General features: G+C 38.2%; 1 protein-coding gene across 1 annotated transcript in view; it reads left to right on the top strand.

Moving 5' to 3' along the window:
- Positions 1-14772, top strand: part of LOC119797416 (carnitine O-palmitoyltransferase 1, liver isoform-like) — a 64998-nt gene that overhangs the window by 45710 nt on the left and 4516 nt on the right. The window contains exons 14-18 of the mRNA XM_038306478.1: positions 5327-5491; positions 6820-6948; positions 7057-7212; positions 11309-11422; positions 14609-14701. Of these exons, the coding sequence (XP_038162406.1) occupies positions 5327-5491; positions 6820-6948; positions 7057-7212; positions 11309-11422; positions 14609-14701 (657 nt within the window). The remainder of the gene's footprint in view (positions 1-5326; positions 5492-6819; positions 6949-7056; positions 7213-11308; positions 11423-14608; positions 14702-14772) is intronic.

Genomic DNA, 14772 nt, shown 5'->3' with positions numbered 1-14772 from the left:
ACACCTGCCAGCCACCGCGGTGAAACCGGAGGAGACCCGCCCAGAGGCTGCTGTTGAATTAAGTTTTCAGGTAGAAAAATAGAGCGGGAGCAAAACTGAGTATGATTGTGCTTTATTCATGTATTTATTACAAAGTATTAATCAAACCCATCAAAGTCATCCTCCTCTGTTTCTGAATTAAACAGCTGCGCTAAATCAGACATGCCAATTTCCCCTTCTTCGCTGTCAAAGTCACTTTCCGTGCAGCGCGGCTCCTCAGAAATAATGCCTGCTTTTGCCAAAGCTTGAACAACAGAGCCAGCAGACACGTTAGTCCATCTACAATCCATCCGCAAACGGTGGCGTAACTTGCCCGGCGCTGCCTTCCACTTATCCTGAAACTGTGGTCTCCGTCTGTCATCCATCGCTCCAACGCCGCTCGCAGCCTTACTTTGAACGGCCGGTTCACACCGATGTCGAGCGGTTGAAGTTCCTTTGTCAGACCAGGATAACAGCGAGCACAGCGTTTATTTGTTTCACCATGTTTTTCACATCAGCTGTGAGATGGGCACGCATGGAGTCACATATTAACAGCGATGGTGATGAGTGGAAAAAAAAACACCTGGTCTCCTTACATTCAGCCACTCTTTCATCATCTCCTCAATGAGGTGGTCTAAAAAGTCGCAGTTACAACACACATAGGGTGCACCGCACCAAAGTGCGCGCCGCACATTTTGAGGGGAAAAAAAAGACGTTTATGTGCGCCTTATAGTCGTGAAAATACGGTATTTAAAATTTTTTTTTACAGGTTTAGTATTTTAAAAGTGTTTTGTTTTTTTTAGCTCTGTTTAAAATACTGTTGTACAGGTCACATTCTCTTTACTGCGGGGGGTGGGTTTTAGTGGCGTGAGGAGCAAAGACGCATTTCTGTTGGTCTGCTGAATGGTAGCAACATTTGGATTGGTCAGTGCGGGTTAAGAGACGCCGCTTGTATTGGGATTAAAGCACAGAGAATGTGATCTGTGAAATGCAAAAAAAAAAAAAAAAAAAAAAAAAGAAATTAGTCATCAAATCCAACATGAAAAAAGCAGAAGTTAGAAAAACAAAATAATCGCCTTAAAAAAAAAACGACTTTTTTTTATATTGTTACTTTTTGAAAGAAATTTTATTAAAATTTTTTTTAACTGAAATAAAATATGTAAAAATATATTTTTGAAAAAAAATCATTTGTAAATGAAATCATTTAAAAGACAGAGGTTGGAAAACAGTAAAGTTACTCTAAAACCACCTTTTTTAAATGAAATGTTTTTCAAGGTTTAATTTCTGTATTGCATTTTTCCAAATTTCCATTTTTTAACATGTGTTCTTTGCTCACAAAATAACGGAACTAAATTCCCTCCATAACCTCTACAGATTCCACCTTAGAATGAACCTGATAATCTATAGGGTCACTTTACTAAGTGTCCTTTAACTTACCTGAAATTCAGGATAAATAGGTCTCTGCAGTTTGGAGTCATGGAAGATAACCAGGCTGTACAGGAAATGCAAGGAGCTAAAGTGAACCATGTTTGATCAGGCAATTATCTCTCCTCAAAGCTTTATGCACTCATTACTCCTACCAAACTTGAAGGAAATGTTTTCTGTATTCTCATTGGAACTACCAGGCATTATGTTCCAGATCTCAGATTTTTTTATCTCTTGCCAGAAAAGACTAGATTACTGAACACTTTTTGCTTCAGTGTATCTAAACCCTGATTTTTTAAAAAATATAGTTTTCAAACCTTTTTTATAAAATACAAACGTGTTTACTAGTTACTAGGGGTGAGTATTTGCATGGGTGTATGATATGATACGTTTCACGTATCATATGATATTATCACTATCTTGCAATATCACCATATATTGCGATATTTTTCCTGCTAAAATGAAATGTATAGAGAAAGAGGGAACCTCTCTCTATGTTCATCAGAGGATATTGATAATTTTGTTATTTTGGTATCCATGTTGCTTGGGGTTAGAGTCATTTCACGCCTTCCACTGTGACTGCCTCAACTACAGATATAGCGCTACGCCGCACAGCTAAAGGGCTCTACAGCGCCATCTGTAAGGCTGGCAGGGCGGAGGCAGCCCATTTTCCCTCTGTTTTTGTTACACACCCATACTAGTTACACTCCTGTCAAGTCACAAAGACACAGAGGTCTCCTGTAAAACAAAAACATCAAATAGAGTTAATAGAAGAACACAATTCAACTCTAGAATATTGAAAAATAGAACAACCCAGAACATCTGTTAGTTTGGTCTTGATTTGAGAATCGACTGAAATTCACAATCTGTGTTATTTTAGTTTGTGTTTGAGAGTCTGAAGGAACAAACTTCAACATTATTTTTGTCCTTTATTCCATTATTTTTGAAAGAGCAAATTTTTTGAATGAAAATCCGAAAGAACACATTTTATAAATTGAAATTAGAAAAAGAAATGCGATCCAGAAAAATAATTTAAAAAATTTTTCTAATCAAAAAAAAAAAAGTTTTTGAGAAACTTTTCTATTTTTCTGTTTGTTTGTTTTTTTAGATAATTTCTTTGAAATACACAAAAATAAAAAAGTTTCATTTCTGATTAGGTTTTTTTTCCCAAATTTCTATTTACTAAATGTGTTCTTTGCCTGCAACAATACTTTGTGTGCTTTTGTGTTTAATACATTGTGACTGGTGTGACCGATGCCACACGCATATGTACAGCAGGGGGCGGTAATCACCTATTTTTTGCAGCCAGCGATAAGGAAGAAGTATACAGATGGTGGCTAGGCTGGTCCTTAGCAGATCGCTCCTGATCCATTACATACTGTAATAGTGACTATATTCCGCCGCGTTCTGAACATTTAGCCACATTGTGAAAGAAAACACAATGACAAGATTTAATGGTATGACTACTTTTTATCAACACATAGACCCATTTGCCGCTGTTCTGTCAGATGAGAATACCTGCTCAGGCCAGCATACCCAGGGTCAATAATTCAATTCAGTTTATTTCTATAGCGCCAATTCACAACGCATGTCATCTCAAGGCACTCTACAGTTCAGCAGATCATACAGTTAGATTGATTCAAAGTAGGGCTGCAACTAACGATTATTTTAAAAATCGATGAATCGGACGATTATTTTTTCGATTAATCGATGAATCGGACAAAAAATATTTTTTATATTAACCTCTTTATTCCAAAATAAACATTTTAGACAGAACAAACAAGCACACAAGTACAGGTTGCTCATTAACTGTACTGGTGCAATATGAAAAATAAATGTTTGTGTTAAAACTACGCAAACTTACATGAGAAATGTGGCTGTACATCCACAAAATATAGGGTACTTTGTTTCATAAAGCGCAAGAAAAGACAGGCATTTTTGTTTTTAAAAGCCCCTAAGGGGTTCAAACAATAGGCCCCCCCATTTCAACAAATGAGTTTTTTTTAGACTAGAAGAGTTCTGCCTTTTAAGACAGGAAAGTATAGCAGTTAAAGTTGCTACTTGAGAAAATACTGAACCATAGAGATAAAAATAGCCCTGTGATTCAAATTATAAATTGTATTTGGAATAAAAATGAGAACTAGGGGTGCTAAAAAACACATCCTCCAAAGACGTGTGGCATATAATTAATTGACATATTACTGATCTTGCTGGATTTTATTCTGCTTTACTTCCATAAATTGCAGGATCATCTTTACTTTATCTTTGCCAGAAGATTTAAACTTTAAAAGTCTTGCCCTCATAATTTGCAAGTTAATTTATTTATAAAGTAAATATAAACGCTGCTTAAGCTAATTCGAATGAAATTAAAAGTAAAATAAGTAGCCAACCTTATCACTGTCTGTAACCTACTAACACGGTAAGGAAAGCATCAGATGAGCTACCTGAGAAACTAACGTTACGTTTCCCCACCTTAAAACCAAACAAACATGGTGGTTCCGTGCCATGTTAATTTCTTTTGAAAAAAGTTGCATGTTATCACTTTTTTCGCTTTACAAAGCGCAGGCTATTTTAATTATTGTGATCAATTTGCGCCGTCAATCCCGGTGCATGCGCGCTTCATTTGCAGTCTGGACTGAGAGGGACTCCTGCGGGAAAACGCGGTTTGGGGTGGGGGAGGCGCCCCACGGCAGAGTAGGAACGATACATGCTTTCACGTAAGAGTCTCCAAAAGCCGCCAGTGACACCGAAAAAAGTCGCCAGATTTGTCGCTAGTCGCTTTTTTGAAAAATAGTCGCTGGAGGGGTCTGAAAAGTCGCTGAGTTGGCAACACTGCACCTGGGGCGCTGACTCGCTCTGCCGTATTTTTTTTCTTCCTCTTTCAGTCAAGAGGCAGTGATGACGGCGCGGCGGATGACGCAATAATCGCGCGACACAACTAATCGATGATGAAATTCGTTGCCAACGCTTTTTATCGATTTTATCGATTCGTTGTTGCAGCCCTAATTCAAAGTTTACTATCTAAGGAAAACCAGTTGATTGCATCGATTCATTGACTCAAAGGCAATCCATCACACTTAGCATGCTTGTAGAGACAGTGGAGAGGAAAAACTCCCTTTTAACAGGAAGAAACCTCCAGCATAACCAGGCTCTGTGAGCGGCCATCAGCTGAGGCCGACTGGGTTTCAAGGAGACAGAAGCAGAGAGAGAAAAGGCAGCTGTAAAAGGAAACACACTCGCTGTGTGTTTCCTGGACAGCCAAATAAGTGTTTAACCCTTTAGTTTATCCGCGTTTTTCCCTTTAGTTTTGTATGAAATTTTCACTTTAAACTGCCTAACGGGCATGTATCCCTTTAGATATGTACAAAAAAATATTGAATTACTTACGTTTTTGAAGCGTATGGCAATCTGTATATGATTTCTGTACATGAGTAAAGGGATACACGCCCTTCGGGGTAGTTTAAAGTCGACTTTTCCTACAAAACTAAAGGAATAAATGCAATTCTGACGTCTTGCACATGCGTATTGTCTATAGTTACGCTGGTCTGACGGATTGCCAGATGCCAATTTTGGCTCTCACTGTCACTCTGTTTGTGTTGTTTTCAAGGTGATATGGAAAAGAACTACAATAGCTGCACGTCTTGTTCTTTATATGCAAGGCTGTTTTGCCATCTAAAGTAGAGGATGATTGGCTGATGTCAGCTGCACATCCCCTAAAAGAACTTTCTTGCAAAATCCTTGATTGGGTTCAAACTCGTTAGTGATTATACTGTGGTTTATTTGGTGCTTCATTTGTCTACTTTTTTTTTAACAGCAGGCTTGTTTCTTATAATGATCTTAACAAAAACATGTCTAATGTTTTTTTAATGTTTCCATATGTCAGGTCCAGACTCAGGTTTGCAGCTCTCTTGCCGTCGCACGGACTTTGGCCGACAATGTGGACTGCCACGTCTTTCCTTTCAGGGATTTCGGAAAGGGTCGTATCAAGAAGTGCAAGATTAGCCCCGATGCGTTCATACAGATCAGCTTACAGCTGGCCTACTACAGGGTAACTCTCTCAACTCCCCTGCAGAAATAAACATTTGTTGCAATTAGAAGCATGAGTCGTCTTGAACTGGTCCAATGTTATTTGGGTGTTGTACACCTTAAACACATTTTTATGGGGGAATGAAAACCTGATGGGGGTGAACTAACATTTCTTGGCTTAGCATAACCTGACATTTACATAAACATTCTTCCAGGAAAATAGATAGTCTAGTAAAACTAAAACAGAATCATTTTTTATAATGTATATGTTTGTACTCTTGAATATAGCTGATTGGCTTTCTGGAAAGTAAAAGTGTGAAATTGGCTTAACCTGCTGTTCCCCGCATTATGTTCCATTCATCCATCATTAAAAGCTGGCATGTCATGTTAATACTGATTGACTTATATTTGCCTAACATATAAATGCTGATCACTGCACCATTCTTGTCAACTCTACGCCTGGGGTCTTTTTTTACTGTTTATTTAACCATCATTGCTCACTGAGCTGCCTTTCTTTATGCAGGTCTTACTCCAAGAACCTCCTTTGCCATGACCAATGTTTCCACTGATTATTTTTTTATGTTTCTACACTATATGTTAGAGCGGCCAGGGTAAATCTGATCTAATGTTAACCAAGAGGTTCCTAAGTGACTCAGACAACGAGACAAACAATCTGGTCTAATAAGGCCGGGCATACACTGTGTGATTTTTTTCAATCGTTGCACGCAGCTGCAGCGGTTTCGTGGTACAGTGAGTTCACAGCTCACGATGCATGTTCAGCCCGACACTCTGATGTGATCTACCTGCTCACACTGTACGTCTAAAAACCACGTCAGACTCCACAGTGAGATGGCGCTACTCTGACTCGCCTGTCTGGAAGCCAAACGAGTAGAAGAGGAATATGAAGCTCACTAGAGAGAAACGTGCTGCCTTGGCAATTTGTGCACATTTTGTGCTGAAAGCCCTAAAAAGAAAAGGCGGCGACTTATTTGGACAAAGACGTGGCTGAGCAAATGTAGCTACTATGGTCTGTGAATTTTACAGAAAGAATTCCATTTCATTCGTGGAGAAAATCAAACATGTTCGATTTTCTCACGATTCCTGAATGGGAGGTGGTCGTGAGAGGCTGATCGCTGCTTGTTACCCTCTGTACTCTACACGATTAGGCTGTAAGTTGGCCTAATCGAAAAATTCTCGCACGACTGGGAAATCGCCCCGAAAGGGGCAAAATTTCGCACAGTGTAAGCCTGGCTTAAGTTTAACCTTTAGTTATAATGCCAGGCATCTTGATCGGAGGAACCTGTATGTTTGCACAGAGCAGGTTCAGACTTTTTTTGACTATTTCTGCAGGATCGTGGTTGCTTCTGTCTGACATACGAGGCGTCGATGACCCGTCTGTTCAGGGAGGGGCGAACAGAGACTGTAAGATCCTGCTCCAGTGACAGCTGCGCCTTTGTCAAAGCTCTGGAGAACGGAGAAGTAAGAAAGCATCCAAACTGATCGCTTTCCTTGCTTAAGTCTGAAAAGTCTTTCTACTGTCGAAAAATAAACGGTGTAAAAATAAAATGATTGAAAATATTTCCACAGTCAGAGGAGGTGTGCCGGCGTCTTTTCCGATCGGCTTCAGAGAAGCACCAGAACCTGTATCGGATGGCCATGACTGGAGCTGGGATAGACCGACATCTCTTCTGCCTCTATGTGGTCTCTAAATACTTAGGGGTGGATTCACCTTTTCTTCATGAGGTAACTCTTTGTTTCAGTATTTCTTGGATATTTACCAATTCAGGTTTGTGTGAAATTCAATTGTTTACCATTGAAATAACATAAATTTTCTCCTTCACGGGGACTCATTCACATCAACCTTTTTGTTTTCTTCCCAATATTTGTCTTTCTAAATTGAAGTGAAAGGAAATATCATGGCTTTCCATTTTTGCAGTAAAACCTCTAAATGTTACGTGTCCCGTTTACTTTGATGCCCATAATTAAAATCCCATGCAACCAACTAAGTAAAAGCTTTCTTCTAGAGGCAATAACCTTAAGTCCTTAAAATCCTTCAAGGATTTCAGTGGTCTTGTATGTCTTTAACTTTATTACAATTTCTCCCACAGTTGATTTTTTTCACACCAAGATGCTTACTTATTTTAGATTCACTCTTCCCAGCCTGGTGCAGGTCTACAGTTTTCTTCCTGGTGTGCTTTGACAGCAGGCCATTGTTAAATTTAGGAGTGAGTGTTTGAGGCTGTGGACAGGTGTCTTTTATACAGTTTTATAAGTAGAGGACAGAGGACGTTCTTAAAGATGAAGTTACAGGTCTGTGAGAGCCAGAAATGTTGCTGGTTTTGTGGTTTTCTAATTTTGTCTCATAGTTGAAGTTTACCTATGATGAAAATTACAGACCTCTCTAGTTATTCTAAGTAGGAGAACTTGTACAATCAGTGTCTGACTAAACACTTTTTGGCCCCACCATGTCTGCTGCTGGACGGGGAAAATCAACAATGTTTGAAAAACGCATAATTAAAAACAAAAGGAAAATTGTTTTGCCAATCCGCCGTGTCCTTCCCTGAGAGGAGAGACCACATTTGAGGACTCAACTTGTGGTAAAAGATGAGGGCTGGAGTTGAAACTGAATTTCACATCGGGTAATAAAGGCTTTACGCTAATCAGAATCTCCTTTAAAAACCTCAGGAGGAGACAAATTATGTTCTCTTTGAGGCAGCGTAAGGAACCGAAAGAGAAGAAGCAGGTTGTGGGGAAACTTGGTCTTAACTGGGTTGAGACATATTGTGCAATATGGGAATTATCTCACTCATAGCCCAGCGATGGAATCATCTACCCTGCCATGTCACATTGGGGCTGATGTTGGGTCAATTTTAGGCCAGATTGTAAAGTAACTTATCAGACTATGGACCCAAATACAGCCAGACACAGTGAGCGGTAAATAGGTTTATATTTGAATGTCGTGGAGAACCTAAGAAAAGGTTGAACCAAGGGGGCATGAACCACTAGAAGGGAGAGAGCAGGTTAGTGCTGGACAGACGATTCAGAGGATCTTTAAATTAAAGGAGAAGTCCAGTCAGCAAAGAATGAACAATGGATCTATACATAAAACTATCATGTCCTGGTTTAAATTTAACATATTTAGTGTCAATCAGTAAAAAAATAAAACAATAATTTTTGTTGTGATCACTGAGTATGGGAGTGGCCATTTTTGCCGAAATATAGTAACCCCTCACTCCTGCCATCTTCCGGCAGTGACGTCACGGTGCGGTAAGCCTAGCGCCATTCTCCCCGCTTTACAAGCAAAATCAATGGGAACTACTAGACACATCTGCAATCAACAACAATTATTGAAGATTTCCAGAGGACTTCACCATTGAAATTCACCAGAGATATAGTGAAACTGACAACGCCCACCTGCATGGCAGCTGGATTTTGGAATACATCGGGTAAAAGTGAAAACAAAAGTAGTTATTTAACCTTTCTGATTAATGATCCTCCACAGACGGGTTCGTCTTTGGATTTGCAACTTCAAGAGGGAGGATTTGCCATCAAACTTCTGGCCAGAGAACAAACCCGTAATATGTAGCCAACATTTGGAAGAAGAATGTTTTCCAGATGACTTGGATAATAGCGCGTTGTGACAAACACCAGATACAGCTCTGGGACTTGATCAACAGCCGATACCACAAACCCGTAGGTGGCAGTAGTGTTCTTTGACAAACATGGATGCCTCCGTTAAAGCACATTCAAATGAAAATTACTCTTAATTAAAAACACCTATCATTTATTGAACAGTTTGTAATAATTTCATATTTAAAGGACTTTCAGAAGTTTGAATTCTGAATATGACCGGACTTTCCTTTAAAGGAATAGTACACCCAAAACATGATTAGCCTTCATTTTCTACTCACCCCCATGCCGAACAACACTCTGGAGTACTTTTTTGATATCTCAAATGCATCTGGAGATCTGGGAGGCTTCTTGCTGTCTGCTGACATTCAAATAGCGGAGGTCTATAGCGCCCGAGGCAGAAAGATCCATAAAAGTCCACAAAAAACGTGTCAATATTCCTCCATACTGCTCGTCCAATGTATTCCAAGTGTCCTGAGTGGGTAGCGTCCATAATTTACTCGAAACAAAGTCATTTAGAATGTTTTTAGAGCATAAACAGTAGTGTATAGGATTTCCTAAAAGCGCGTTCACGAGTCTACGGAAACCGCGGCAGACCAAACCAGATGAAAGTGCGCATTCAGTGTCTGCTCTGCCGATAATGCAAGCGTAGAAGAAGAAATGTGCCGTTTACCTGTGCAAAGAAAGAAACAACGAAAGAAAAGTGTCTGAGGACTTCAGTGTTGAGGAAGAGCATGAGTTCTTTGCCGAGCTGAATGCGCACTTTCATCTGGTTTGGTCTGTTGCGGTTCCCGTAGAGTCGTGAACTCGCAGGCGCGCGCTTGTAGGAAATCCTACACACTACTGTTTATGCTCTAAAAACATTCTAAATGACTTCGTTTCGAGTAAATTATGGACGCTACCAACTCAGGACACTTGGAATACATTGGACGAGCAGTATGGAGGAATATTGACACGTTTTTTGTGGACTTTTATGGACCTTTCTGCCTCGGGCACCATAGACCTCCATTATTTGAATGTCAGCAGACAGAAAGAAGCCTCCCAGATCTCCAGATGCATTTGAGATATCAAAAAAGTACTCCAGAGTGTTGTTCAGCATGGGGGTGAGTAGAAAATGAAGGCTAATCATGTTTTGGGTGTACTATTCCTTTAAGACAGAGAGCCACTAACCTTCTTCTGAATCCAGGAGTATTGAAAACCCAGAGCTTAGGTTTTCTTTCAAAGGTGATGCAGAGAACTGGGTTTTGTAGATTGGGACTTTTGCACAGATCCGTCCATAAAACCACAGGGAGGACAAACCTGAGGTCTGAACAAGGGGCTGGTAGGGCTCAAAGGTCTGCAGAAAGAAACTGGTTCAGGGCCAGAGACACAGAGTGGTGATGATCGAGAGGGAGATTCGCTTACTGTAACGAGAGTCAGGCAAGCCTAAATCCACCATCAATAAACATATCCATGTATTGTGAATGTCTAAATATTGTCAATAAGAATGTTGGATTTATGTACCCTTTTCTTTTTTTATTGATTATTATCCAACAACTTTAATGAACCACATTTATTTTGATAGTACACCTCAGTCTTGGTTCAGTTTTGGGCCTGATTCTCTTTTTTTATGTCTGCTTTCTTTTGGGAGCATCCTAAAAGGCTTTAGAATATTCCAAACCATCTATATGCAGATGATATTCAGCAATATTTGTCATTTTCACCATCTGAGTCGAAACAAGCTGTCTGAAACCCAAACGTGGCTCTACGACAACTATCTCCAGTTAAATGAAAACGTAACTAAAACCCTTCTTGATGGCTAATTCTGATATTAAGTTCTCTCCGATTTAATCTGTAGTAGTTCCTTGACAAATGTTGTAAAACACGAACCGCTTTGATCATTTTAGGAACAATTCCAAATGAAGAGCAATAGTGTCAAAAACTGAATTGAGGAGGATCTTTCATGCGTTTAGTTTTTCCAGTGTATACTATTGAAACAATATTTTCATTTTTGTTTTTTTTTACTTTACTTTAAACAAATGTTTTGTGCTTTAAGAAAAAAGCGCAATGAATACGAAAAAAATCTCTCCAGATCGAAAAAAGAAAATCTAAACCTTCCAACCATTCTGGAATGATTCATGAAACAGAGTTAGGTTTATAGGTTTGTTTATTTTTCCTTTGATCACTCTGCCAAACAATAAAAAGTCCTTTCCCTTCATTTCTGATGCAGGTTCTGTCGGAGCCGTGGCGCCTCTCCACCAGTCAGACTCCGGTTCAGCAGCTGGAGCTGTTTGATCTGAAGAACCACCCAGACTTTATATCCCTTGGTGGAGGTTTTGGACCGGTAAGCGGAGGAAGAGGTTTAATAATAAATAAAAAAGTAATCAGTTATACTGACAGTACAAATCAACTAACGCGTATTTCAGAACTGATTTGGGAAAATGAGGCATTCAACAGACGCCTTGTTTATTTAAAAACATCTGTGCAATTTAATTTACTGGGAAATATTTCATAACCTTCAGAAAACAAAAGAACCACTTGAACCTCTTTTCCACTTCTTAGTGGCTAAGTTTGATCGTATTTTTGTTATATTTTCAAAGCAGAGTATATTGTAAAAAAAAAAAAAAAGGGTACAATATTAAGCGGAACTCAATATTTTAAGGGGCAAATTTGCACAAAAATTCAGGACTTCAACATAGTTATCAAACTTTTTTAACTTTGTTTGCCTAAATTAGAACTCTGTAATTGTAACTTGAAATGCAGATTTAAGATCTAACTTTCAAACCTACAACCTTTGTCACAGCGAGAAATGAAAGTTCTGCTCTCTAACCAGGAGGCCGTGGCTGACCCAGACGATTAATGACTTAACTATAAATTCCAGGAACTTCAAACTTAGATAAGCCTTATTTTCATTAAACATTCATTAAAGAATAACTAACATTATTGCGATCGTCAAGGGGCGTAGGAATAAGTTTACAATTGGGGGGGGCACATGTCGGAATTCTGAGATTCGTAAATATTCAACAAAAACATATCTTAAGTACGCTACTTTAAAAAAAAGGCTATTTAATCTTTTACTTTATTCCTTTATAAATGTTTTGCAAAAATAATGCATTTAAAATTTACATAATGCATTTGTTCATAAGATATCACCAAACAAAATGACTGGAGTCTTTTATTAAGCAAAGGGAGATGTCTTTCCTTGGCATATTTAGTGTCCGCATACGCACTAGAAAATCAAATATTTCAGTTGGATTAAAAACAATTCAGTAGGCCACACAAGTGCAAAGTTTGATATGTTTTCTTTTGTCAAACTTGCAATAATGGTCAAAAATGGATTTATATCGGTTGACTGACCATAGAACCATCTCTTTGATTAAACAAAATTCTGAGATGAAAGAACCCTCACAGATAATGTAGTGAACAAATTATTCACACTTTTAACATTAAGTAAAAGAAGAAAAGAAAATCAATCAAAATATGCTTATTCAGTTTGTCGAACTGTATGACTAATTACAGGGTTCCGGCGGATCCTTAAAAAGTCTTAAAAGGCATTGAATTCTTCAAAATAAAACTAAGGCCTTAATTGGTATTAAAATGTCTTAAATTAGTCTTTTCGTAGGTCTTAATTTTTAACACATCCTAAATAGGATTTTTTTTATTATGATTTATTTTTGTAATCTAAATAAAACATTAAAATTGACCTTTTTTTTTTTATTATTTAAAAAAAATAATGGCTCGCCATTATTGGTTCCGTCCCGATAGCGGAACCAATAAAAGCGTTGTTGCAGCCGGGACATTTGGGAGATGCGCCATTTACTAGCTCAGAACGATGGGAATTAAGGCAGTGGAGTCACACATGCGAAGCAAGAAACACAAAGCGTCAAAATCGAGTTACCGAAAAACAACCGGTATTTCTCAGTTTTTTTCCACCCTTGTCTCTGCAACGCCTCCACTTATCAACAAATCACACATACTAAGAAAACGATACAAAGAAAAATAGCTGCAAAAAAGACTTAGCACTGGTTATGTTGTGGCTTTAACACTGTTTTGTTTTGTTCCCTGCTAAAACAAAGTTTGTGAATTCAGTTAAATAATTGTTAAAATATATCTGTTATTTGTGTGTTTTTAGCTTTCTTCCTGTATGGGAAGCTTTTCAAAATTTAAAACATTAGTGCAGTGGTTTATGTTAAAATAAACCTTTGGTTTAAGTTGTCGCAAGCAGGTTTTTCTTGTGTTTCTTGTGAATTTGGTCTTAAATTTTTATTTAAAGTGGCATTAAGAAGTCTTAAAAAAAGTCTTGAATTTAACTTGCCTTATGCTGTAGGAACCCTGAATTAAACCAAATCAAAAATGAAGAAATATTTACCAACAATAAATACACATTTCATAGACAAGCTTTCTAACTCACTGACTACAGTGAGCTTTAACTATTGGAAAAGTAATTAGCACAGAGATATTCAGTTTACGAAGCATTGTTGATTTTATTTTGTTTCTTTTGTTTATAGGCCACATAACCCTAGGTAGAGATCAACACCTCTGTGCTTCTGAACAATTGCACTTTACAGCCATGCGTTTATATTTCGCCAAAAAAGTCCCGGACACATAAAAGGATGGCAAACACTGGCTTAGGCAAATATATATGAAAGTGAACTGACAACAAGACGTTATAAATAAGCAATATACATAGCAGCATTCCCGACAGACCATTTTAACTCATTCACAAGTTTCTGACTTCTGTGTAGCTGTTTCCCTCCCTTCTGGGGGCTCAAACACTCAGCAGTTCAGAGAGGGGAGGGGGAGTACAGCTGCGCCTTCAAAATAAAAGCACACTAGTTTAAAAAAATGTCAAAATCCAATATTTTGCGGTACAATTTTTGGAGGGGGGACATATCCACCTGGCTTCCTACGCCGCTGGCGATCGTCATAACGTCTTCAGTAACAGTTTCTTAAAATCGAATATTTATAAGTTTGTAACTCAAAAGCCAACTCCAAAGTTACTTTAGCTGCATTTTACAACAGAACCACTAAATTTAGCAGAAAATAACAACTTAAAAGGTATGAAATTTTTGTCCCTATATTCAACTTAGATTTTTATACTGCAAAAACGATCTAAAAATGAGTGAAAAATTCCTAAAATAAGTGTATTTACCCATAATTTAAGCAGAAAAATAAAGATGATGCCAATGGATGAGTGCTTTTATTCTTAGGATATTAAGATTATTAAGATATTTCGCAATTGAATTAAGAGACTGCAGTTTTTTTTTTTTCTTATTTCAAATGTAAATTGTTTTGCAAAGTGTTTCACTTTGCTGCTTAATTAAAGAAGAACAGGCTCTTATGTTATCAGCTTAGATGTTTTGCAGTGCAGGTTTACACCTGACGGTAGTTTTTTTTTTTACAGTGTAATGAAAACTACTTGTGTTGCTCTTGCTGACAGATGTCAGGAAGAAGGAACTAAAAACTGGGAAGAACCTGTAATAGAGACTGCTTATTAAGCTCTTTTGTCTTGTGATCTTTATCTAATAAGGTTGCAGACGATGGTTACGGAGTTTCGTACATAATTGTTGGAGAGGACCTCATTAACTTCCACGTGTCATCGAAGTACTCCTGTGGGGAGACTGTAAGTAATCTCTGTTAAATTTGCTTCTGGTCGAGTTTTTAGCGTTTTAAGTCCCGCAGCTTATCTGGAAA

The sequence above is a fragment of the Cyprinodon tularosa genome, unplaced genomic scaffold (genome assembly GCF_016077235.1).
Source record: "Cyprinodon tularosa strain WSP-4 unplaced genomic scaffold, ASM1607723v1 ctg582, whole genome shotgun sequence".
NCBI lineage: Eukaryota > Metazoa > Chordata > Actinopteri > Cyprinodontiformes > Cyprinodontidae > Cyprinodon > Cyprinodon tularosa.
This window is presented reverse-complemented; position numbering and strand designations above follow the sequence as displayed.